At 38.9% G+C, this 22728-nt stretch overlaps 4 protein-coding genes across 4 annotated transcripts; 3 read left to right on the top strand and 1 right to left on the bottom strand.

The window, feature by feature from the left end:
• Window positions 1-1813: 1813 nt before the first annotated feature.
• On the bottom strand, window positions 1814-7696 carry LOC101310002. The gene is made up of 16 exons (XM_004293171.1): window positions 7684-7696; window positions 6724-6935; window positions 6376-6512; window positions 6181-6291; window positions 5969-6070; window positions 5706-5814; window positions 5417-5617; window positions 5004-5172; window positions 4784-4865; window positions 4597-4690; window positions 4218-4314; window positions 3912-4005; window positions 3640-3712; window positions 2696-2869; window positions 2494-2616; window positions 1814-2370 (listed from the first exon to the last, which is right to left on the bottom strand). The coding sequence occupies exons 1-16, from the start codon at window positions 7694-7696 to the stop codon at window positions 2209-2211; spliced, it is 1953 nt and encodes a 650-aa protein (XP_004293219.1). The 3' UTR covers window positions 1814-2208.
• A 779-nt stretch (window positions 7697-8475) lies between these two features.
• LOC101309706 (F-box/kelch-repeat protein At3g23880-like) lies at window positions 8476-9460 on the top strand. Its single transcript, XM_004293170.1, has 2 exons — window positions 8476-8871; window positions 9188-9460. The coding sequence occupies exons 1-2, from the start codon at window positions 8476-8478 to the stop codon at window positions 9458-9460; spliced, it is 669 nt and encodes a 222-aa protein (XP_004293218.1).
• Window positions 9461-10857: 1397 nt separating this feature from the next.
• LOC101302808 (COP9 signalosome complex subunit 4-like) lies at window positions 10858-14560 on the top strand. Its single transcript, XM_004291840.1, has 14 exons — window positions 10858-11106; window positions 11201-11352; window positions 11740-11843; window positions 11937-11997; window positions 12507-12599; window positions 12690-12790; window positions 12911-13019; window positions 13097-13141; window positions 13264-13332; window positions 13425-13516; window positions 13596-13638; window positions 13762-13821; window positions 13942-14001; window positions 14201-14560. Exons 1-14 carry the CDS (start codon window positions 10974-10976, stop codon window positions 14273-14275), a joined length of 1197 nt encoding a protein of 398 aa, XP_004291888.1. The 5' UTR covers window positions 10858-10973; the 3' UTR covers window positions 14276-14560.
• Window positions 14561-20075: 5515 nt separating this feature from the next.
• On the top strand, window positions 20076-22176 carry LOC101302523 (outer envelope pore protein 24B, chloroplastic-like). Its single transcript, XM_004291839.1, has 3 exons — window positions 20076-20380; window positions 20479-20838; window positions 21807-22176. The coding sequence occupies exons 1-3, from the start codon at window positions 20177-20179 to the stop codon at window positions 21885-21887; spliced, it is 645 nt and encodes a 214-aa protein (XP_004291887.1). The 5' UTR covers window positions 20076-20176; the 3' UTR covers window positions 21888-22176.
• The last annotated feature ends 552 nt before the right edge of the window (window positions 22177-22728 follow it).

Raw genomic sequence — 22728 nt, 5'->3', positions numbered from 1 at the left:
GTGCTACGTGTCCGTACGACCGGTCGTATGGCCACGTTTTTTTTTTCCATAGCAACCGTTGCGTTCTCCGGTGAAGCTTCTTCTTTTTTTCTTCACCCTCGTTGGCCGAAACCATCGCCAACCACAACGTTCTCCTCTCACAGATTCTCCTCCGCCTTGAAGCCAAGTCCCTCCTCCGCTACTCTCCCTCATTTCCAGCCCCAAATTCCGCGACCGCCACACCCTTCGAAACCCTACCCCTCCTCTTTCCGCCTTCTTCCTCTCCACCTCTCCCCTCCATTCGCTCCCAGAGTTCCAACGAGCCAAGATTCTCCAGAGAAAGGAAGAAGAAGCTTCGCCGGAGAACGCAGCACGAACACATGACACGGCTGTCGCACCGAATAATTCCTCTTCAGTGTAACCCCAACTCTGACACATATCAAGCTTACTTGAGTCAATATATTTAAGAAAGTATTAATCTTCAGTTTTAAATTTAAAAATTGAATATGAATATCATAATCAGTTAGTGATCGAACGAAAACTACGGTTGCATAATAATTTAAATATGTAAACATAAGCATTATGAAAGTAAGAAGTTTTTACACTAATCATGACTGGAAACACATTAGTTTTCCGGCTTAACTCATGAAATCAAAATTGGAATGATTGTGTTCAATGAAAATTACTTATCCATGGGTTTTTGACTTGGGAAGTAAATAATTATGCTATAAAAGGCAAGTGAAAGTGAGCTCAATGACTGGTTTACTTTAGGTACATTACATATAGATAAGCACGACCATTGGCTGAGCACTTTCCTTAGGGTTAGCCAATCAAAAACTAGAGGCGTGCAACTTCAACGGAGTGTTTTTACTGTGGGAAGGGAAAAGGGGTGGTTGGCATCTTGTACAAGCTTTGCTTCTCTTTTCTTCTAGACTAATTGAGAAGGAAACCTAGATGTGATGGGAAAGAGTCTACAAAGATGCTGCAACGAAGACTTTGTTAAAACTTGAAATGATTATTAGCTGAAATTGAATACTTAAGCAAACAGAAAAGGGTTGAAATCCATACAATATTATCCATCTCACTTGTTTCAATTTCAAATTAAGCAATCTTTCATCGGCATTTTTTTATGCTTTAATTTGAGAGAGGTTGTTTTCGTGCGACCGTCATACCGCGCAGATCATTCAGGCGATCCACGCGGTCAATAAAAACGCTAATAGGTGTGGATGTAAGAGTCTTACCTATTTCGCTACAAACGATTTTATGTATGAAATTATGAATGACCTGATTTTGATTTATATTAGATATAGGACTAGAAAACATACAGCTGTAAGGTTGTAACATTATGTCAAAAAGGAGAATTGAGATGCACAGTTTATACAACCAGCCAGAAGCAATCATTTACAAGTTGATTATCTTTTGGTTGCTTTTCTGATTCCAATATGTGCTGCAAAAGGTCCATTTTACTTAGCCCCCTCCTCCCTCCCTTCTCAATTTCTCCTTTTCTTTGCTTTAGTGGTGTTTTGGGGTCTGTGGGGCTAATGCTGGCTGCTTTGTGAATGCACGAGTCAATAGCCAACTGATTCTTATAAGGGAAATGAAGCAAAGAAAGGAGAGGGCAGGGATTTGAGAACGTGTCGATCTTTGAAATTGTATGCCCCTCTACATCTACATCCACGTTATGTTATGGGCTCTAGATGACCAGATCCCATATCTTTCCAGTTTCCTTTTCTTTTCCATCAGTGAAATGGTATTGGCAAAAGTAGGGAGCCTGCTCGAACAACAATTATTGGGGGTTGGAAACCACCACCGGAAAGAGTAAAACACCGAAAATCAAAGAAACTTATAAGTTATACGGGGCTCTAGATAGGCCACGAACAGCTGAAAGTAACAAATGCTAAATGCTAGGCCAGTTGAACAAAAAAAAAATCTGGCATCATTTACATGATTACAACAAAGTGACAACTACAAGTTACTCCAAAACTAGTATGGTAGTGTTTTTCATCCACAAAAGTAAATTCTATGGATCTCCTAACTGGAATAAGGAAGATCTGGATTGTCTCTGTTTTAAACGAGGGAAGTGCACATCAGTGGAGAATGAGCTGTCTATCATGATCTGCATGTGTGCTATGAAGTATGGAACAGTGTTGGTTTCTAGGTTTTTAACTTCTCTTGAAGATCCCTTCATGTACACTATGTTCTTTAAGGCCGCGTGCATAGAGCCTTCTCTCAAGACCGACATGCGTTGAAGATCTCACCCCGCATTATATCAATGGGCAAATGCTCATGTGTGTATCGCTCAGGTCCCAAGTACAAACCTGTCTTCTCAAGGAGAGCAAGCCCTTCATCTCTACCATATCTTGAAGCATAGAGTCTGAGATATTCAATATCCTGATAAAGAACCCACAGAAATGTAATCAACAACACAGTACAATTGCAACAACAACAAAAAGGAAGTTAAAGAGGAAGCAAGAGATAAATAAATAGATAAATCCGCCTTTAAGTTTCCCTGACCTGTAATCCACTGAGGATGCGCTCTAGTCTGACTGAAGCAACAGGTTCATTTGATGATGAGAACACCTTACCAGGATAGAACAAAACTCCATCTCCTGGGGGGAGACCACGCCTGAATCTTATCTGCTCAGGCAAACTCTACTTTAGAAACATGTAAACAGTTTCATTAACCATTGAGCATCCGAATGCCAGGCAAATTTACCTCTGCACTGGGAACAGTTGCCTTCTCATAGCAATTGGCACCCCAGTATAAGAAACCTGTTCCACCTTCTTTCCACACACGCCACATTACAGCTCGATGTTGCGTACCTCGCATCCCAAGGTGCCAGTTGGGATGGGGATCAGATGGTCCCATGCATACGTAAGTCCACCACTCCTACAAAATACCCGAATCAACAGTCTTCAGCAAGTAAAGAGATGCAAATGTAGGAAACTTAGAACTAGATCCAAACAGAACTGTTGGAAAATGTATATTCATCTTTTCATTATGCAATCCCTAATTACAATCATCAAGACAGTAACCGTATATCATGCAACTAAAACATCACCTAGAAGTTTATATATTTAATGTTCAGATTTCATAACCTAAGTTGTGATCTACAAATTCCAATATTAGATTATATTCAAACTCTACCACGGAGAAAAAGTTTAACCATAAATGGAGGTGTTGTTGTGTCTGTATGTATACATTATTCATTTACTCCTATACTAAATAGCAAACACTCCACATGCTTGTAACTCCTAATAGCACGTGTGAGCATTTTCCTTTTCTGGTTGAATGCATACAAGCGGATGAGTCCACTCAAATGATCAGTGTTCTAAGTGACAATCGTTCCAGGGTTAACTATGCAACAGAAAACAATATGCATGATTCATATACGAACGAATCTGTGAAACTAAGTATAATAAACAAACTTTATAAATGAAGTGGAAAGGAATAAATAAAAGCCAAGTCACAACTTGATCTTGGAGACATGTATATTGTAGTCTAAGGACCATCATCAACCACAATTTTGCTTATCTCTAACAGGAAAACAAATATGTTGGGATAAGAGTTGGCGCAGAACAAATATATCGGAAGATACAACTATATTTGGGAAATGTTCCCAGGGAAAATTAGATGAATCAAGCAAAAAGCATCATCACCTCGCCATTTTCAGGTTGTATCTCTGCAATAATATCCTCCACCAAATCCTCTCGGTTCCCAAGCACCCATTCACTGTAAACGTCGGACAAATTTATATTTAGTATCAGACATTCATATACAATCAGTGAGAGGAAGTTCACCTCAGCAGTTAGGCAAGCACTAGCACAAACTTTGCTGGTTAGAGGGGAGAGAAAAAAGTCAACTACCACACATATCTATCTTCAGTAGAAAGTTCGATAGAGGGTCCATAGAACACAATAAACAACAATACCTAGTACAATAAATTTGAGTATGTGGGCGCAGAAACTTGGGAACTTTAACAAACGCCTCAAAAGGAGTAGGTGCAAGAGGCGCATCACTTGGCCCTGCAATAGCAGAAAAAAACCCATATATAAACAGTTCCAAAATCTATCCAGTTTGAAGGGGTAAAAATATCAGTTTTAGGTCCTGTAAACATTCCAACATAAGTGAAAAACTCAGACCTCTTTACCAAGAAAAGATGCTTACATTACAACCCATGGAACCTATCAAATGATTAAAATCGAAATCCAGTTATCAGAAAGGAAAGAGTTCATACCACAGTAGTAAGTGGTCAAGACACGAGCATCCGGAGCATAAGCATGGATCTCTTTGGCCAAGTTGAGGAGGGATTCGTACTGCTCCAAATTCAAAGGCTGCCATATATCATTGCAAGTACATTAAAATACTACAAAACCATTTTGCATAGAAATATTATCCTAGTCAGCTAGGGCCCAATAAATAATGGTCACCCACCTCTTTTACATCGAGGGTTTTGCATAAGTTATGTGTAATGTTGCCTTAACAAGAGTCTACATAATTTGAAGGAAATCACAACAGATTTAAGGTAGAATTAAGGGTTGGGCAATACATGACCACTCACATACAGTGATCCACAAAAGCTCACTTTCCTAGTATTCTGGCAATAGTATCCGTACCTCATCCCACAAATAAAAATATGCTTTCTTCCAGTGAGACTTTGTCTTCAATATCTCTATTTGTTTCTGCGAGTATTCCTTCGCTGCGTCACCACTGTGGCAGGTCAGCAAATGGGTAGAATCTCATCAGTTCAGTTTTCAACACACATATACCTGAGAGAAGGAACTTGGATGACTAACGGTATACCCAGAGACGGCTCGACTATATGGCAAGGCATAAGCTGCTAATCGTGGGTCTGAAAAGTATTCATCTGATTTTGGATGATCAGCTATCACAGGAAGACAGAGGGAACCGGATATCAGAATATGAAAATAAAAATAAAAATTAATAATAATAACGCAGCCACTGATGCGATTAGGACACATAGTACACTAGGAAAGTAAAACAAAATGGTTTTCATGAGTACCTGGCCAAGGGCAGGTATATGTCAATACGCGCATGCTATCACCCCATCGGCAAAAATATGGACTGATTCTATATTGAAGAAGCCATTTAAAATGCTGATCCAATGCCTCGTACCACTCCTCAGTCCCATGTTTAACACCAAAACGGTCCTCAATTACAGTATCGGATATCTAAAATTTGGTTAAAGAATGTGTATGCATCTTCAGGAATATGGTCAGAGTAGTAGAACATAAAATAGGACATAATTATACGTATAAACTTGGTCTTTGTCACAAGAACAATCTGCCTATATCTTCACACTTCAGTATTATCTTGCAGTAGTGAGTTCGTTTTTCAAAATATATCTATCTATAACGGCAGTATAAAATTCTTAGAGCTCGCAAATAATATTACTATTATCAACATAAAGGATACACCAAAAACAGCCGGAAGTGAGGGAGTTTCAGGAAGAATGAAGTCCCAAACTGTCACATTTATCTTCACCCGAACTGAAAGGTTTGAAATAACATCTTCCTCCATCATATCAACTGACCCATTATTTGAGAAGAATTCAGAAAACAATGGAGATAGAAGAACTCTTCTTAAAGATGTAGATGCAGATTTCGCTCTTTCTACCTAAAAGAAAAGGAAAAGGTACATGCTCAAATGAACAGCTAATAGCACCTCCAAAACAAGACTGGAAAAAAAAAAATTGAAACCTAACCACTTCATCCACTGATTTCCCATCAATTGGGCCCACAGTTTCGAGACAGCTTTGAAGTTCCCTATAAAGTTGAAGCTTCTCAGATTTGCCCAAGCATTGTGCTGAAGTCCTGGCCAAGTCAGAACTAATAATTGTAAACACCTCCTCGTAAATATAACAGAAGATATATGGAAAGTGCCCTACTCAAAAGCTAAGGACAGTAAGAATTTACCAACAAAACAAAAACACAGCACTTTAAAAAATGAAAATGGGAATAGACTCACTCTGCATCTGCCTTTGTTGCAGTAATAATGATCTCCCCCTCATACTGACCTGGGGGTTGCTCGCTAGGAACATCAATGGAAACCCAAACTGCAGTTGTCTCTCTGGAGACACCCAGACAGAGAGAGATTATGTCAGTCACTTGCAATAATTTGTCCTACACCTATCCATCACTCCAAATATAAGATTATCAAACCACTAACGAAAACAGTACCCTGGTAATAGGTTTATTTGACTAGCTGGAAGATCAAGGGGAACAAGAGCATCTGGGACACCCAATATGGGTACCACTCGACGCAACTTTAATGATTGTCCAACAATCAACCTACACACAGCATATCAGAAGATTATACATTGGAAGAGTACTTATAAACCTGCAGGAAAAAAAAAAAGACTCCAAGGAACTAACCGATCACCAGCAGAGGAGCATAAATCATTACACTGAACCTGCACAACCCCTGCAATTCCAGGAGTACCCCAGGAAGCTTTCGCACGTAATGCAACTTGAGTACTTTCTCTCTCGTTTCTAGCAGCCAGAAGATTAACCTTCAAATAAGCGAAATTTAGAAACAGTAAACTATAAAGACATGAAACATCAGTAAGTTTGCTTTATTTTCTAGAAAAACGCACGCACAATGATTTTAAACCACATGCATATTGGGTGTAACAACTTATGCAATTCACAGTTGTCATGTAATTCACAGTAAAGACAAACGAAGATACCACCATTAAGTAGAAATCATGGAATAATATGTACCGGTTCCATAGGTCTAGGCATTTCTTGTGGTCCAACATTCGCTGTGCTTGGCATGCACCATACATGCACTAAATTTGCAGTCGGAACCTCTGTAGGGTCAACTGATCCCTTTAGTAGATTGGAACCTTGAAAGCCACCATCTGTCCATCCATATGCTGTCCCTCCTCCAGCAACACCTTCAACTGGTGGAACATTCACATCCTGTGGGTTTCCTGATTTATCAGCATTAAATAGGAGAAAGTAAATCAGCGAGTTTCAGATGCTGATTGATTATGCTCAAATCTGGAAAAGAAAATCTACAGGTAGTCCCAAGCAATCACTTTCTGCTACATATGATCTAGTTCCTTTCTTATGTAGAACCTCAAGAATTTCTACTTACACATCCACAGAAAAAAACTGGCTTCTGCAAGTAGAACTACAATGTCCTAGCCGATACGAAACACACTCAAGAAACGCCATAGTTCCTTCAATCAATGGAAAGCAAAAATGAATAAAACTAGCATCGTATCAATTCAAATCTCCAATGTATCTATACGATCAATTTTTTTTACCAAGATTGAAGTCAAATTCAACTTAGACAAGCTCATAATCTGTAAAATCACAGGTTGCAGATGCGCTATATCACCTAAATCCAAAGAGCAAAAACCGATTGATAAACCCTACCAACCAAAACTCCAAGTTTCCAGCAAATTTTCAAGTCAAAAACCTCGCCGATCATACAAACGAAATCAAACACAGTAACACAGATGAAAACACGCTCAGGCGATTACGAGCAAAAACGATCAACATTAACATTAACAAGAAAAACGAAACAGTTCATTCTCCGAGAGAGATTGCAGTGATATACAGAAAAGCTTCAAGCTCCATTGCATGAAACGCTATTAATAACAAACGGAGCAAAGAAGAATCCAGAAACCGGTGACAGTGAAATCGGAACGAGAATATCCGCCGGGGACTAACCTGAGTCGTTCATTTCCGGCGAAAATCGCGATGTGTTGATCGGAGCTAGGTTTTTCAGGCGAAGCAAGAGCCAAGAGTGATCGGTACTCTCTCTTTCTGGTTTTGGCCGAGACAAAATGCGTTGCGTAATTTAACGAGAGAGAGTCCAACTGTTAGAGAAAAAAGCAAACAAAAGAAATCAGATTTTATTTATTTATTTATTCCACGTGGCGGTCCTGCCGTGCTCCCTCTATATACCTTTACCATGGCGGTGGACGCAAATTAACCCATCAAATTGATCCAACGGTGTTTCTCATCTCTGCAAAGATAAGATTTCAACTTCAAATTAGACAAGAAAAACACGTGTGAGCCGTGCCAAAGTGAAATTTATAACTTCATCTCGAGCTGTCCACCTCAACCTTCTTACTCGCAGCCTCAAATCAGGTACCCTAATTTCTCAACCCAAAACTCAGTCTCCTTTTTTCCGAATTATAATCTTGTAATGATGAAATTTGTTTTATATATTTTGATGACTTTCTAGACTTCATACTCTGCTGAAATGACTTTTTTGTTTTCTGTAAATTGCTGTCGCTGTTTGAAAATTTGACATTGTATCAAATGGTTAGCTTAATCAAGTAGTTGCCCAGTTTAGTACTGATAGTCTGATATGTAATTATCGTTTTAGTGAAGAAAAATGAGGAAGAAAGTGAAGCAAAATGAGCAGGAGCATGATGAGAAGCCTTACATTCTGCAGCTGCCAGACCACATCATGGTGGAAATCTTTTGTAAAATCCCTATCAAAACACTGGTGAAATGCCGGTTTGTAGTAAATCCTGGCGCCGTTTGTTTTCGGACCAACGGTTTAACAAAGACTTGTTTTCGCAAAAACCAGCCTATCTTTTGGTCACTGAATCAGGGATCCCTTTATCAAACCCAACAAATCGTCAGTTATTGGTGGACTGGGACAATGCCTCGAGCCCAGGAGATGCTGCATTGAAGGTTTCTGAGGAACTAACTCTTGGCCGGAGATTTGTGGGTGTATGTAATGGCTTGCTTTGTCATTACATGGATGTCGATATGAGACTTGTCAATTTTTACATATCCAATCCGATTACTAGTGAGTCTGTGCCTCTTTCGTGTCCTCATGAGGAAACTAGCTTTGACAATATTGGAACTGGGTTTGGGTTTGGGTACAGTCCTAAGAGTCAGGTATTTAAGGTAGTAGTTCTTCTGTCGTTTGCTCGGAAGGTGATGGTTTTGACGGTTGGCTCTGGGTTGGAGGAGCATTTCGTACCCTGGCTACTATTGTGAGCAAAAAAATGGGATTTATGCAAAAGGATACCTGCATTGGATTGGCAAGTGTAGTATACATTCCTTTAACCTTGAAAGTGAGAGTTTCGAGCAGTTACCATTGCCACCTTGTTGTTTAGATTCCCAGCTAGCCAAATTGAACCTTGGAGTCTCCAATGATTGCCTCTCTGTAACTGTTCACGGGAGCTATTATATCAGTCTTTGGGTGATGAAGGACCATGGTGTTAAGGAGTCTTGGACCAAAGAGGTTGATATTAGAGAAATTATTGGTGGTGTTATAAAACATACTACTTATTCTCCTGCTCGTGTTTTAGAATACACAAAGGAGAGGCAAGTCCTGGTGTTGAAAGGTAAGTTGCAGAGTTATGCTCCAAAAGATGGCTTTATGATGAGTGAGTTTGATGGAATACCATATATTCATGATGCGGAATATGTCCGTATTCAAGGCTTTGTTCTGCTCAAAGATCTCATCAGGGGTTCTAGCTGATATGTACAAATTTGTAGGCATTGGAAGAAAACCAAGAATTATGGTGTGTTCCCGTCCTGTGTTGCTCATGATCGTTGGGGCTAGTTTCTCTTAGTTTGTTTTGATTACTTTGTCTACAACATTATTCAAATCCAGAGATTAGTAAGTTTTGTGTTGAAAGTGGAAGGCGGTTGCCTAATTAGGTTGGCCTACTTTTGTATATTTCCCCTTGAAGCTAATATCGGTATCACTCGGGCATGGTTATTCTTCGTTTTACCTTCTGATAGCAGTTGATCAGTGGGATAATACAGAAGTTGACTTAGCATGGTTTGCATTTCCCATTTCTTGGGAAATATCATCATATTAGTGACAAGGGTGATGATCATCAATTCAAATAAGCCAGCTGACTTGATAATTCTACAGAAGATTCTTATGGGTTTATCTTCTGGTTGGTATTGATATTTGTGAGAGGAGTAGCTGGATATTGTTACGAAGAATCTGTCATCTTGAATACACCATTGCTTGCAGCGGTGAGCAACCAGCATAAAATGGTCAAGGATGACTCGGAAAAGTTCTGATACCTCTCTTGTTATTCTCTTCAGTAGCAAAAGAAAACTAGTTGGTAGAAGTAACATTCAGATGTTGTAATTTCTTTTTTGTACTTTTGACTCAGTGTAAAATATTTATAACATGGTCAGTTTTGATCTTGGTTTTGATACTGGTGGAATGAAAGTTTTATGTTTTTGAACATCCATATTTCAATATGATCGGTTTTTACATATCTGAATCCGACACAGTGAACTGATCTACAATTCAGATACCATCGTGATTGATCACATTACAATCTGAATTTGACTGCATAATCATAATCTGTGTTCTTTACCTCAAATATTGATTCTTCAATATTTTCTGCTCTCACACTGAAGCTTTGTTTTTAAATTCTCTTAGCTCTAAACAAAACAAAAAATTAGCTAGCTGGAAAGCTGATTTAAAATTGGATATTAGGATGTGTAAGTGTATTATATCTACTAATCTTTCTAGGATGTCATCGCTATATCAAAGCAAATAAAGTCGTCATTAGAGCAGTACTCTTTGCTGCTAATTGGTGCTTGTTTGAGTACATGAGTATTGTAGAGATTTCTGATATTATTTCAGTTATTTGTAATAAGAGGTTTAGGCTTCATGTCTTGTATTCAACAATTTCATTAATCAAGGTTTGAGAACAGCCGCACTGGTCCTTTATTAAAAAAAAAAAAAACAAGAAATGGAATTAAAAAGAAAATAACACGACGTTGTGTCGTCCACTATTACGACGTGCCGTATCGCTATCAGTCGCGCAAAACGCAGTCGCACAAAACGCAGCGTTAAAACGCAGCGTTTTGCTTGGAGTCGAATAAACAGCTACCAGTTACTCTCCTCCTACCTAGAGAGCGCTCTATAATCGCAGAATTACAGAACCAAAACTCCATCGTAGCTGCACCAAAATCTACACCAAAATTAGGGTTTAGGGTTTCCAAAGACCAAAGAAAGAGCCATGGAAGCCGCCTTCGCACAAGCCTCTGCAATCGCTGATCAGAGGCAGAAGATCGAGCAGTACAAGCACATTCTCTCCACCGTGTTCTCCTCCAAAGACGACGTCGTTCCGGCCAAGAAGTTCATCGATCACAGTAAATTACCGAATGTTTTATCCTCGATTTTTTTTCTTCCCGAAATTGTTGTTTTTCTTTTTTTTTACCGTGTTAACCTTTTGTGGTTGTTCAGTGTTGTCCGACGACGTGCCTCTGGTGGTTTCGCGGCAGCTGTTGCAGAGTTTTGCGCAGGACCTGGGGCGGTTGAGGCCGGAATTGCAGAAGGAGATTGCCCATTATGCCCTTGCTCAGATTCAGCCTCGCAGCGTTTCATTTGAAGAACAGGTTTGGTTTTTCGACCTTTCCTTTTGTGTTGAGCTATAATCTGCCGGTTTAGCGTTTATTCGGAGCTTTTTGGGTGCACTTATTCTGTGCTTTGTATAGTTTTTAGGTTAGTATGATAATCTAGGGTTTTAAGAAGTTTAGTACAAGAGGTGGAGTAGAATAGAATGCATAGGTTGTGAATTTCGTAGTGTATTGTCTTTGGACTTTAGAAATTTATAGGGTTATGTACAACGTGGTGCGAGATATGATAGTGTCATTTGTCAATACATAATGTAGGGATTGCTAGGATGTCTGATTCATTCGTTCATTCATTTAGGACGGTTGTGACTGTCTGCCATTTAATTCGGGATTTTGTTGGTTCTGAAGGTACTTCTTTTTTGTTTGCAGGTTTTGATAATAAGGGAGAAACTCGCAGAATTGTATGAGTCTGAGCAGCAGTGGTCAAAAGCAGCTCAGATGCTCAGTGGAATTAATCTGGATTCTTCGATGAGGTATGAGAGCAATATCCACTCTTTTGGGGTTCCCTTTGACTATCGTAAGAGTGGACAGTAGGAATCACTGATACACCTGTTTTTGTGATTCAGAGTGATTGATGACAAGTTCAAGTTAGCAAAGTGTGTTCAAGTTGCTCGCCTGTATCTTGAGGTATGTGTTTTCCCCCCAGCTGTTTAGCTCTTCAGTTGTGTTTAATCCTGCTGTTTGGTGTGCCACAACCCTCACTGATAAGTTAGCTTAGTAGAGATTGGATGTGTCTGCTATAGAGGGTGGTTTGCATTGGAGTGATGTGGAGGCTGAACTGTCTGTATTATTTATTTGTGTAATACATGATGTGAATGATCAATGATGTACCATGTGCATGTATCAGCACTTACAAAGGAAGCAAGTCTATCTTTAGTTGATGGTTGTTCTTTGAACCCCTTTGAAGTGCTGATATTGGACAAATAAGACTTGTATGCTCTGTGACCGGTAGACATGCCCTTTTCGTGTTGTTTATCTGTTCTGCTCATTGAAGTGATGCCTTAGTATCCATTGTGACTAATGCAATTTTTTTATGATATTCAACATACTTGTAAAAGTGAGAATATATGTGTGTTGATATTTTAATGTGTGAAGTTGAATAGAAACTTTTTGTAATAAAGAAAATCATTTTGTAGGATGATGATGCTGTCAATGCAGAAGCGTTTATTAACAAAGCTTCATTCTTGGTTAGCAGCAGTCAGCATGAAGTATTGAATTTGCAGTATAAGGTTTGGCATTGTTTCATATTCAGTGAATGGACTTGCATTTAATTCAGCAGGCCACTGAAATTGCTACTTTTCCCCCTTGTTTCTCTACAGGTTTGTTATGCGAGGATTTTAGATTTAAAGAGGAAGTTCTTGGAAGCAGCATTACGTTATTATGACATTTCTCAGATTGAGAAGAGGCAGATAGGAGAGGAGTATGTCAAGAATTTATCTCATCTCTTGCAAATAAGTTCTTCTGTATATTAATTATGACAGTTAATATCACTTTAAATTTCTTCTACAGATAATTAGTTTTTTATTTTTATTTACTACAGAGAGATTGATGAGGAAGCCTTGCAGCAAGCCCTATCTGCTGCAGTTACATGTACAATTTTGGCCGCTGCAGGACCCCAACGGTCTCGTGTTCTTGCCACTCTATACAAAGTAAATTTCTTACTTGGTGTATGTGTTAATGTGTTTTTCCATTCACAGTATGCTGATACCTTGTGATTTTGGTTCAGGATGAGCGATGCTCAAAGCTGAAAGTTTATCCAATACTTCAAAAGGTCTCTCTCTCTCTCTCTCATGCATGGTTTTTGAAATTATAATTGGCTTGGTCCTTTACATTTATCGCCTGTCTGTATATTACTCTCAAACTGTTTCTATGATGGATATCTATGCTTGTTAGGTGTATTTGGAGAGAATTTTGAGGAAACCAGAAATCGATGCGTTTGCTGAAGAGTTAAAGCCACATCAGGTTATAATTTTTTCTTCTTCTCTATATCAGTCGTTCGATCCGCACGTACCCTTTTCATTAAAGCCTTAATTGTTACATGTCTTACTTCACAGAAAGCACTTCTGCCAGACAATTTTACGGTGTTGGATCGTGCAATGATTGAACATAATCTTCTCAGTGCCAGCAAACTTTACACAAATATAAGGTTGGTTATATGTTGCTGTTGGTTTCCATTTTCAACTTGTTGTATTTTAGCGGACCTGTTCAGTTACTTTCTGTTGCAGTTTCGAGGAGTTGGGAACCTTGCTGGGAATTGAGCCTCCAAAGGTACAGTCCTGTTACCCCTTTTGTTGAGAATTGTGCTTCATTGATACAGCTACTCCGTATACATGTTTCTGTTACCATCACTATGCTTTATGTTTCCTAACGGATTCACTATGTGACTTGCAGGCTGAGAAGATTGCTTCAAGAATGATATATGAGGACAGAATGAGGGGATCTATTGATCAGGTATGAATTCACCTTGCTCATGGCATGACCAAGAGCTGCTGAAATTCATCAGTGATTGTTTGATTACATAGTCCACTCCAATCTGAACATTTATGCAATATCTGAAAATTTCCATAACAGGTGGAAGCTGTCATACATTTTGAGGATGATACTGAAGAGCTGCAGCAATGGGATCAGCAGGTAAATTCATTGCTAATGTCACGTTATTCTCACCAATTTCATTTCAGAAACTGATGCACATGTGAAGAATCTGCCTTAAAACATATTTGTATATGTAAACCTTTTGCTAGTTTGCCCAACCTTGTTACCTTAAGTTGTTCACATCAGTCTATCTATATCTTTGTCTTTTAAGTCTTCCTCTGGCTACATGTGTCTGCAGATTGTTGGCTTGTGTCAAGCGCTGAATGACATCTTGGATAGCATGGCAAAGAAAGGCTTGGCAATTCCCGTCTGATTTTGTTTCGGAATTGAAAGTGGACCTCTGTTTTTCCACCCATTCACCAATTAATATCCTGTGATATACTTGTTAACCTGGAACTTATATGTGAATATTTTTTGGTTCTGAATTTGTGATTGGTAATGGTATATCACTCGTGTCATTTTATTGCAGCCCATGTAGGACTGTTACGTTATGCCAGTTTGTGGAGTTTAGGATTTTCTCTTTGCCGTTTACATCCTTGTATCTTGCATCATGCTAGTAACATCAAATTTTGTTGATATTGATGGCTATGATTTCAAGAATACTACTGAGTAGGCCTTTGCTTTTGCTTGATTTATGGCCCCTCGTGTCTTCACCAATCTTATATCCAAGTGACGAAGTGTTTAGAGAGTATTCATAATAAGACTAAGAGAAATATTTCATTTCTCGTCTACTGGGACTTCCATACTCGCCGGTCTCGCCACATTTTTGGGTGGAATTGATTTTGTTAAAACACTAACAAAAACAAGCCTCTGTTTAACATGGCCTGCCGGTTGTGTTAAGTTTTGGTAATAGAGGCTCTGTAGTCGACTCACCAAAGGCATGATGAATAATTTGGTTGTGGAGAACTAAATGGTGATGCGAATGCAAAACACTCGGAAGCTCTAGTCATTGAAAGATACAAGTATACAGAGCAACGCATATTCAGTAGAAAAAGAATGAGAGATGAAAGTTGAACACTAAAAAGGAGTCAAAGCTCCCTCACTCATACAACGATGTACATCTGGAACAATTTTCAATCAGCAAGCGTTCATGTTATTTAACCAGCACCTCCTGGTTTAGAGAAGGATTATTCACCGAAGATGATATCATCTCATTCTCAAAAACCTTAACATGACACAGCTTTTCCCCAGCTTCATCAGCAAAAGTAATCTTCTTCCTCTCCTTGTTCGCAACAGTTGTTTTAGTTTGATTGTTTTCCACGTCTTCAGGAGCAATAGAACCATTCTGATCAGCCATTCTCTGCAATTCATTATTGAAAATCAAAATGGTGCCACTAGCTAGCATAGGCCTATAGCAACTGGCATTGCCTTGCAAAAGACGATGGGAAGAAAATAGGACAAGGAGCTAACCATGATTTTACAGAATCGGTTACAGTCCCTTGACATCATTGAGAGCAACTTTTTAGCAGAAGCTTCAACTCGTGTTACATTCTGAATGGCCATTTTAACCTGCCACCATTTATGGGGTATATATTAGTTATACTTGCAATATTGCATTATAAAGGGTGTGACAGAAAAGGTGATCAAAAGTATGTGAAAAAACATACCTCATCAGCATTATATTTCAGCGATGTAGTAGGATAGGGTCCGGACACTAATCTTTCTTCTGTAATTTCCTTCAATATCTGTAATTCATTTGTGAGTTTTGTTGTAATACATTCAATGTCATGCATCTGGCGTTGTGAGAAGGCAATGGCACTATCTGAACAGGTTCGAATGGATGTACACCCTGTAGTAAAACGTGGTGGTGGAGTTGAAGAACCATTAGAAGCTTTAGGGATGCCTCTATGATGCGAACTAATCTTCTCATTCTTAGGATTCCTAATGGTTTGCGGTGTAATAGCGAACTTAGGTCTTCTGATCTGATTAGGCTGCCCTTCAGCTCCAAGGTTTGTATTCACAGCTTGTTTTCCAAAACATAGTTTCCCCTTGCACGCTGAAATTATCACAAACTCAGAATCAAATGCACAAAAGGAAAAGAGAAACAAAAGTGAATTCAAAGAACCTGAGATATATTCATTACAAAGAATGTAGTAACCACATAAATAAAATTGAATTTTAGAGAACCTACAGCATTGGGTAAATATTTCTTGGTAACCACATTGTCCGATTTGTGGAGATGAAGCTAATAGAAAATTGGACAATGTATAAAAATCTCATTTCATCTTTCACGCAAACATAAACATCAAGAAAATTCACTTGTATTAAGGTGTACAGTATTTATGATCCTAAACACAACATACATTATCAGTTAAGGTTCCATGAAGCAAAACTAAGACTTTATAACTTACCACTATGTCCATCCTGTAACTCAATTGACTTCATAGCCTTGCACAATTTTTCTTGGGAAGCTGGTGAAATGACCTGCATATGGAAACAATTTATGATAAACAAAACCTTCATGACATATTAAAGGAAAATAAACATCCAATAAACACCATGTACCTTTCTTGTTTGGAGAAGTCTTTGAGGATGCTGCTGCTTAAAGTACTCACCACTAGCTGCTGTCGTATGCTCGTCACTAGCCTCACATGAAATGACCCCAGGAGACAAGCTTATTTTCCTATCAGCACATGCAGACAAATGGGATTGCTCCTCCTCTTCCTTCGCCATGAAAACTTGATCAGCCACAGACACCAAACTGCTACCAGAGCCCAAGTCCCAATCACCAATAGAGTTAGCACTGGCTTCCTGATTAGAAGGTAAATCATCTTCGCTATAGGCCTCAGATATACATGCATCAGATCCCTTGATAGATTTCATGCATTGAAATAAATCATCTTCTGTCTCACTGTTAATCTGACATAACTTTGCATCCTCAGAGGAAATAGTGTCATCTGAAGACATTTCTTCAGTGAGGTCAAGGTGGACCGAATTGGTGATATATCCTTGAATCTTGGATTCTAATGCAGGCCAAAAATCTAAACGCTGGTAATTTGTTATTTCTGTATCATCTGCCTCGACTATATCCCAACCGGAGTTGCTCACTACCTGAAGTGGGATAGGATCATACTCCATATCTTCACAAAACGGTTCATAGACAATGCAGCTCTCATTTTCATCTGTTGGAGAAACTGACAATTCAGTAGTTGTCTCAGGGAATTCAGTTGGCACTGCACCATAATAACCCATCATATTATCATAAACCAAAGAGGTATCATCATCGATACAGCTTGCCTTTTGGACATCCGAACAACCAGATTCAGCATCTACTTCAATGTCCCTCTCACATGCAGGTGAAACCTGATTGAATTGTAGTAGTTCCTCCTCACTTGATATCTGTTCTGATTTGATAGTTATTATGGCACTTTGAGAGATGGTAGAGGCACCTTTTTTCATACGCTTGCGTTTAGTCTTGGCCCTTGCATTCTTTGCAAGTTTAGATTTCAATTCACTAAGAGGCTGCATGAGATCATAATCTTCATTAGCTTCCAACATTGAATACTCTTGTTTGACAGGAGAGCAAGTTTCTAACTGTTCACTCAAACCAGTAGACTTTGAACGCTTTCTTTTCTTGATCTTGCAAGTCTGCTTGATCTGCTTTAGTGTCATATTACCAAAGCAATCCAAATCACTGTTTCCTCCATCATTACAATCAAAACCAACATCCTCAGGTTCACTCTTGACTTTTATGTTTCCAACATAACCTGTATCTCTGCTTTCACTCCTAGAACTGTCAGTATGCAGGCCACGGAACTCATCTTTTGGTGGAATTGTTGGAGCCAAATGACCATTTTTGGCATCTAGTTCTTCACATATGTCTTTCACATTCCTGAATCTGAGTACTGGTTTTCCTCTAGTCACATTCAGTGTCTTTTTCACTACGCCACCAGTCAGAGTCTTGATGAAGTGCAAATGGATGCAACTTCTTAACTCCATCAGATATAGAACTCAATTATTCTTGCTAGCGCACAAGTGATTGTGATGCCCAATTCAAGGTGCTCTCCCTGCAACAAAGACAGACTCAATAATTCCACTAACAGAAAAATATTACAGTACAATGCCAAAAGAGAGAAGAGTGGGACATTATCATGTACTATGTAAGCTGATGATGCAGATCACATAAAGTTTTACAAACACCACAAATGTAAGCAAGAAGCTCAATGAGAGGGAAACCTAGTATGCAAAAGGATTAACATGCCAATCATCAAATGATAACAAATAGAAATTAACGTGCCAATCATCAAATGATAACACCGCGCTACATATGTAACATCCCTTGCAAATAAAAGTACTTAATTACAACAAATTGTTAGCTGTTTCACACCATTCAGATTAATGCAGACGCCGAATTCTAATGATTTTTCAATTAGCCGCTGGAGTTCATGAACCTTAACTACAATCACGATTCCCGTTACAGAACACACATCATTTCGATAGAAACCCCAAACATTACAGATCTAATAAATTTTTACAAAAAAATCAAAGCCGGATCTGACGGATCTAAAGCGTTCTTCGTAGACTGAATGTGAAATGATTGAAGCTGAAAATAACTCACCGGATAATGGAGGATCAAAATTCCAGCGGCGTCTCGGATCCGATTCAAATAAGAGATGAGGTGAAGATGAATAGTCTGAACGAAACTTAAAACTCGCCGTCTTGGAGAAATCGAATCTGAGCTGAAACAGACGGAGAGGAGAGCGAGAGATTTAGAGGAAGGTTGATTTGATTCAAGGAGAGAGTGAGTGGTGTGGTGGGATAGCTTTAGAGCCCAAAAGAAAAAGAAAAGAGCCGGCTAGGTCTTAGAAATTAGAATTAGAGTGGCGGAACAAAAAGGGAGGATTTAGATTCAGAATTTTAGAGACCTCGCGCCAATTGTTGTTTGGCGGGAACCATAGTTCCCTCCCTCGCTTAAATAATTCCGGTGGGAAAAGGGAATGATAGCCTGTGGTGCATGTGTACGGGAGTAGGGATGAAGATGCGAGTCATGATGCGAGTAATGAGGGTGAAAATGAAATTACACATTTCATGTTTCTAGAGAAAATAATATTAACTATTATAATAAGTCATGTAGATGCTCCAAATTTAATTTAAGGATATCTAAAATGAATATAGAGAGTTGTTGATCTATCAAGATCAACTTGTAGAAACGAAATCAAATAACGTCTAAGTTGAGTTGAGACTTTTATTGTAATTTCTTACGAACCATTAAGTGACACTCAAACATAGAGACGTGACTGAACGTAGCAACTATTGGGAAATATGACAGACACAGTTCTAACTTGTTATCTTAGCTTCGCGAGTATTGCTTGTTGTTGCTCTATGAAAAAGGCTTATGTTGTTATTTGCTCCCAACATGCTTAATTTGTAAAACCATATAGCTCCCGCCAAACATCTTGTATTTTATTTTTTTGAAAAGGCAAACTCCTCATAGTAGGGTTTAACGAAATGATGAAGGGCATAATGTGGATTTGTAGTAATGGTATCGATGTTGTGTTGCATATGTATTGAATGACACTTTAACATTTTGTAACATATTGTAAATCCTTAACTCGTTTGTTGTATTCACAGATCACAAAGTCATTATGCACAAAATACATATTTGGATCCTTTTTATTTTGGTATCGCCATAACAGGATGAGTTGCTAACTTAGATTTATGCAATTGAATGACCATGATCACAAACAATAAGTAGCTCATCATCAAAGTGGGCATCTTTACCCATATGCGAAACTACAAAATCAGCTTGTAGATCTAATTTATTTACTCTCATCAGAATATTCTCTACAGCTTATATTAGACACATAACTTATTTACTCTCAGTAACACATCTTCTACAATTCTCATAAGATTTCTTATGATACGATCGGATACTCTGCTAGTTACAATTGGATCGATATACGCTTCAACTCAACATTTTGTAGCTTCCAGAATATCTTCCTTTAATTCAAACTCTAATTTATTTTTTTTTTACCACTATAAGAATTTCACAATTTAATTTTCCACCGAAACAAACAGATTATCATCGATAAATCATAAAAATTATATATATATATATTATTTTTTTTAAAGGAAAAGAACAAAAGAACATTTTAGGAGGAGGCGCTAGACCCAAGTCACCCAACCTTGACATAAAAAAAAAAAAAAAAAATTAGTTCTCTCAAAACCCTCAACATCCGCTCTTCTACCTCTCCGCCCAACAACTCTGACAACAATGACGATGAAGGCATCTTTGAAGGGTAAGTACGACACAGACAAGAGCGGCGCCGCCGCAAACGTCGCCGTTTTCGCCAGCGACGTCAAGCTCCGCGCTTCTCTCACCGACGCCACCGTCGTCGGCGGCCCCAGCCTCAACGGCCTCGTTCTCGCCGTCGAAAAACCCGGCCTCTTCATCGTCGACTACAACGTCCCCAAAAAGGTACACTCCCTCACTCTTTCAATCCCAAAACGCCGCCGTTTTCACCAACTCTCCCCCCAAATTCCAATTCCAATTCCAATTATGGCCTTGTGGTGCAGGACTTTAGGTTTCAGTTCATGAACTCGGTTAGGGTTGTGGATAAGCCGTTGAATTTGACTTATATTCATAGCCAAGGTGACAATAGGACTATTCTGGACGGGACTCTGGTGCTGAACTCGGCCAACAAGGTCTCGGCGAATCACGTGCTCGGCACCGGAAATGGGAAGTTCAAGTACAGTTATGTGCACGGTGGGTTGACCACGTTCGAGCCCAGCTATGACTTAGCTAAGAACTCGTGGGATTTCGCGGTTTCGAGGAGGGTTTATGGAGATGATGTGTTCAGGGCTAGTTACCAGACTTCGAGCAAGCTGTTGGGGCTCGAATGGTCCAGGAATTCCAAAGTTAATGGCTCTTTCAAGGTAATTGAAATCTGTTTTTGAAGTTTGCTTATATCGAATTGCTTAGAAATTTGAAGTTTTAAGGAAGCATTTGATTTGGGTTGGGGACTTGGATTCTAAACTCAGTTAACCAATTGTGGGATGCGTTTTAGTTTAATAGTCCAATTAATAAGTACTCAAGTCTTTTACGATCTGAAATCTATCTATCCAGGAATCGTGTCATTTGGTTATAGTCTCCATTAGTTGATAGTATATAGATTCTAATTAACTGATTGGGAATGAATAGGTTACACTTTAATTGCAACCAGCTTTTGGATCATTGGTACCTGAAATATTTGGAATTTGGCTCTCATATATGTTTCAGTGGCAATTCTATCAGATAATATGCACATAAGGGTTCTAGGAACAGTTTGGGTAGTTAGTATTATGTTCCTCTAATCTGTATTGACAGTAGGGGATTATATGAGTTGACATTCTGGCTGCGAGAAGTTCTGTGATTGTAACTGCCCGGTATGATTGGAGTGAATTGTTGGTGCGTAGTAATATCAATTGTGTGATGTTATTCAATGCCATGGAGCTCGATTGGGGAAGCAGCATTTGTTTTGTGGTGTAGAGGACTGCATTGAGTGATAATTTCATTTCAATGCCACTGAGATCAATTGCGTCAAGTCTATACACGTGGCCATCAATCAAATGTTAAATGATAATCCACCTGTTTATTACTCAGCAAATTTCAAATGTCGAGACATTCTGTCAACTTGGTTATATTGCCTGGAGTGTTTTCTTAGGATGTAGTTTTATCTTTAGTTTGTTAGGTTTGATTTGGTATAACTTACAGTTTTTTTTTATATGATTGGTACAACTTAAAGTTGTCATGTATGTGTTGCTATTTCAACCTTCACTCTATTATTATGATTACTGTTTACTGATGAGCGTCCCATACTTGAGAGCGAAGCCTTTGTAATAGAGTGGTGTTCTATTGTCTGCAGGTGTCAGCTTCTTACAACTTGGCCGAGGAACACAAGGTGCCAAAGTTAACCGCCGAGAGTACTTGGGATTTTGAGATGTGATCGCTTATAGTAATCTGATTGTTCCATTAGCCATCAAAATTTCTTATAGTCTGTTGAACAGCTTATGATTCACTGCTGTTGGCTTTAAAACATCTTTTTGCTGTTTAACAGTGTGTTTCTGTTAGTGAGCATTCACAATTGGAGCTTGGCACTAGCATCATTGATACCCGTAACAACCTAAAATACGATTCATAGAGCTATAATTCTGTATGATCTGAATGAATGATCATAAATCTATGTTCCATAAAAAGTGAGGTCAGTCTCTTTTGGACTGTGACCACGGCTCTTCCCTTGTAACGTTGATATGTTTGCCTGAGAATGAAGAGCCTGGCACTATGTTTCCGGCTGATTTTTTGCAAAATTGACATTTCCTCTGTACTTTGTCCTGGATTCTGCACTGACCATGTCTCCGGCTTGTATGGATCATGTGATATTCTTGCGCCAAGGTTATCTTGTTCTACATTAGCAGAAACGCAGACCTGAATTTCCGATTGATCATTTCGCGCAAAGGAAAATGTTCCGGTAGAAAACCCTAAACCAAATTCCCAGCTCAACAATTGTTACCACTTCCCATTGTGTTTAGTATCTGAGGCAACCTTACTGACCAAAAGAAGAAGAAGAATAGAAGAAGTGAAAAACTAAACCTCAAGTCATAAACAAGGGACTGTTATAGTCTTACTGCCTCAATAACAGTGTTTAATAAAGCCCACTAGACCGCAAATCCATCACGCTATTCTAATCCCACAACGAATCAACGGTCCAGATGCTCCCGCAATTTTCGGTAGCTTTTTACATTTGGCGGTAGAAAGCAGTTATCGAAATTTATTTTGAATCATTTGGC

The sequence above is a fragment of the Fragaria vesca genome, linkage group LG2 (assembly GCF_000184155.1).
Source record: "Fragaria vesca subsp. vesca linkage group LG2, FraVesHawaii_1.0, whole genome shotgun sequence".
NCBI lineage: Eukaryota > Viridiplantae > Streptophyta > Magnoliopsida > Rosales > Rosaceae > Fragaria > Fragaria vesca.
Note: the sequence above shows the minus strand (reverse complement) of the source record. Positions and strands in the feature narration are given on the sequence as shown.

What these genes read in the sequence shown, in the direction of transcription:
- LOC101310002 (XM_004293171.1), bottom strand. An exon ending in TGCCTAGACCTATGGAACCG is followed by an intron (nt 6,513 to 6,723) that starts GTACATATTATT and finishes GCTTATTTGAAG; the next exon opens with GTTAATCTTCTGGCTGCTAG. An exon ending in CTTGACCACTTACTACTGTG is followed by an intron (nt 4,006 to 4,217) that starts GTATGAACTCTT and finishes CTGCTATTGCAG; the next exon opens with GGCCAAGTGATGCGCCTCTT.
- LOC101309706 (XM_004293170.1), top strand. Translation starts at nt 8,476, where the DNA reads ATGCCGGTTTGTAGTAAATCCTGGCGCCGTTTGTTTTCGGACCAACGG. An exon ending in GGTACAGTCCTAAGAGTCAG is followed by an intron (nt 8,872 to 9,187) that starts GTATTTAAGGTA and finishes TGGGTGATGAAG; the next exon opens with GACCATGGTGTTAAGGAGTC.
- LOC101302808 (XM_004291840.1), top strand. Translation starts at nt 10,974, where the DNA reads ATGGAAGCCGCCTTCGCACAAGCCTCTGCAATCGCTGATCAGAGGCAG. An exon ending in AAGAGTTAAAGCCACATCAG is followed by an intron (nt 13,333 to 13,424) that starts GTTATAATTTTT and finishes CTTACTTCACAG; the next exon opens with AAAGCACTTCTGCCAGACAA. An exon ending in TGGGAATTGAGCCTCCAAAG is followed by an intron (nt 13,639 to 13,761) that starts GTACAGTCCTGT and finishes TGTGACTTGCAG; the next exon opens with GCTGAGAAGATTGCTTCAAG.
- LOC101302523 (XM_004291839.1), top strand. Translation starts at nt 20,177, where the DNA reads ATGACGATGAAGGCATCTTTGAAGGGTAAGTACGACACAGACAAGAGC. An exon ending in ACTACAACGTCCCCAAAAAG is followed by an intron (nt 20,381 to 20,478) that starts GTACACTCCCTC and finishes CTTGTGGTGCAG; the next exon opens with GACTTTAGGTTTCAGTTCAT. An exon ending in AAGTTAATGGCTCTTTCAAG is followed by an intron (nt 20,839 to 21,806) that starts GTAATTGAAATC and finishes TATTGTCTGCAG; the next exon opens with GTGTCAGCTTCTTACAACTT.